The 1,728-nt window shown below is 33.2% G+C and overlaps 1 protein-coding gene across 1 annotated transcript in view; it reads right to left on the bottom strand.

Annotated features, from left to right (window-relative positions):
* LOC119585221 (exosome RNA helicase MTR4-like) overlaps window positions 1-1,728 on the bottom strand; it is a gene marked incomplete in the record, with an annotated part of 19,057 nt that overhangs the window by 14,457 nt on the left and 2,872 nt on the right. Inside the window, 1 exon segment of the mRNA XM_037933877.1 lies at window positions 186-299. Coding sequence (XP_037789805.1) covers window positions 186-299 — 114 coding nt within the window.

The following is a 1,728-nucleotide window of genomic DNA, read 5'->3' as shown; positions in this document are numbered from 1 at the left end:
CAGGTTACATGATCAACTTATGTGCCCCTTTCCATGACTTTCTATATTAAATTCTAAATTGTAAACAACAATCTTGTCACCTCATCATCTTTTTTGATCTTAGGAGGAACTCTTCTGATGTTCTATGGAGAAAACCATCCCAGAAATGCATTATATAAAAACTTTCAATTACATTTTATACTCACTTCATTTGTGTCTCCGATGCATCAGCAACTGCTCTGGCTTTCTTTATCACCTGTTTATCAGCATCTTCTGATGAACGTTTCTTCCCCAAAAGCTGATTAAGTTCTTGTGCTGCCCTGTGAATTAATTTTGTTCAACTTACTCGTAAAACTAGTCTAAAATCTTAATGCTCTAGTTTCTCTTCCTATATCTAAATCTATCTGAAATTATTCTCTTTAAAACTCAGAACTGGAAATTTAAATGCCTCAACACAAGACTTGACATGCTGTTCATAAAAAGTCTATGGCTGTTCTTAGTGCTTTCATCTATGACTCATGCTGCTGTCACTTACTAATGCTAATGCTGCAAGTCAGGACAAACATTTCCATTGATAAAGATCTCATGATGATAATTCATTTTAACAATGCCATGAAATACATGCCACAATAACTCTAGCATATATTAAGGGAATTATATTACACATTTAATATATTTACATGTAAACATGGCACTTTCTACATTTGTCATTACATCATCAGCAGTGTATTTTTAAAATAACACGTTGCAATTAATATGTAGTAAATAACTCAATTAGTTTTTGAAAATAAATCAAAACAGACCTCCAAGTTTCCCCAATGTGTTGTCTTTATCTGCCTTTGACACCTTAGGAGAATGACTTTAATGGCTGATCTTTGTCTGACATTTTAAATTTGAGATGTTAGAACATTATGGTTGTAAGGCATGGTTTACTACCTATGGATTTCTGACTTTGGTAGGAAACTACCTGGAGACTGCTTACTCCTACTTAATATATCAATCTTACTGATGGTCATACCCGTCCTAGACAAGGCAAGATGTAAATTTTCATTATTCGAGTGTCAGTTTTACAATCTTCACCTTTATTATGTGACTGTCAAACTTCAATATTTTTTTCTCATTCATACCTTTTCCAACTGTTACACTTTACTCTGTTCACCATTGGTAACCATAAATTAAAATCAATAATATTAGTATGTTGACCACTGATGCAGCTTGAATCACAGAAGCCATGACTTTCAACTGACATGTTGATTCCTAGATTTTGATAACTGACTTTGGGGTTACCTTTGCTTCATCTAGATTATATTTTATATCTAACAATGTTGTCTCATATGTAATGCACTGTCTTTATAATAATCATCTTACTTTTTCTGTCTCTGCATTCCTGTCATAAATAATGGCACCTCACGACTAAGTCCAGCCTTCCCTTGACATGCAACTAATAACTCACCCAGGGTGTTAACCCTACATAAAAGTTTTTGGGCATGCAGGTCATAAAGTCATGACAATTCATTATTACTCTCCTAAACTTTAAATGCATTTCTCTATTTCAACACAGATTTATTTAATTTACATTATATAAACGTATTGCCTTGTATAATACTGCTTTCAGATATCTTAATTTATTTAAATAATTGTTAAATTCCTATGTTGTGCTTGTCTAATCATCTCTCAATAAATTTGACAGGTCTGTTGTCACAGTACTCACTGCACCTGTCATATACAGAGTCTGTTAAACCCTGGGGT

Source organism: Penaeus monodon, chromosome 19 (assembly GCF_015228065.2).
Source record: "Penaeus monodon isolate SGIC_2016 chromosome 19, NSTDA_Pmon_1, whole genome shotgun sequence".
NCBI lineage: Eukaryota > Metazoa > Arthropoda > Malacostraca > Decapoda > Penaeidae > Penaeus > Penaeus monodon.
The sequence above is the reverse complement of the archived record's forward strand: the minus strand, read 5'-3'. Positions and strand labels throughout refer to the sequence as shown.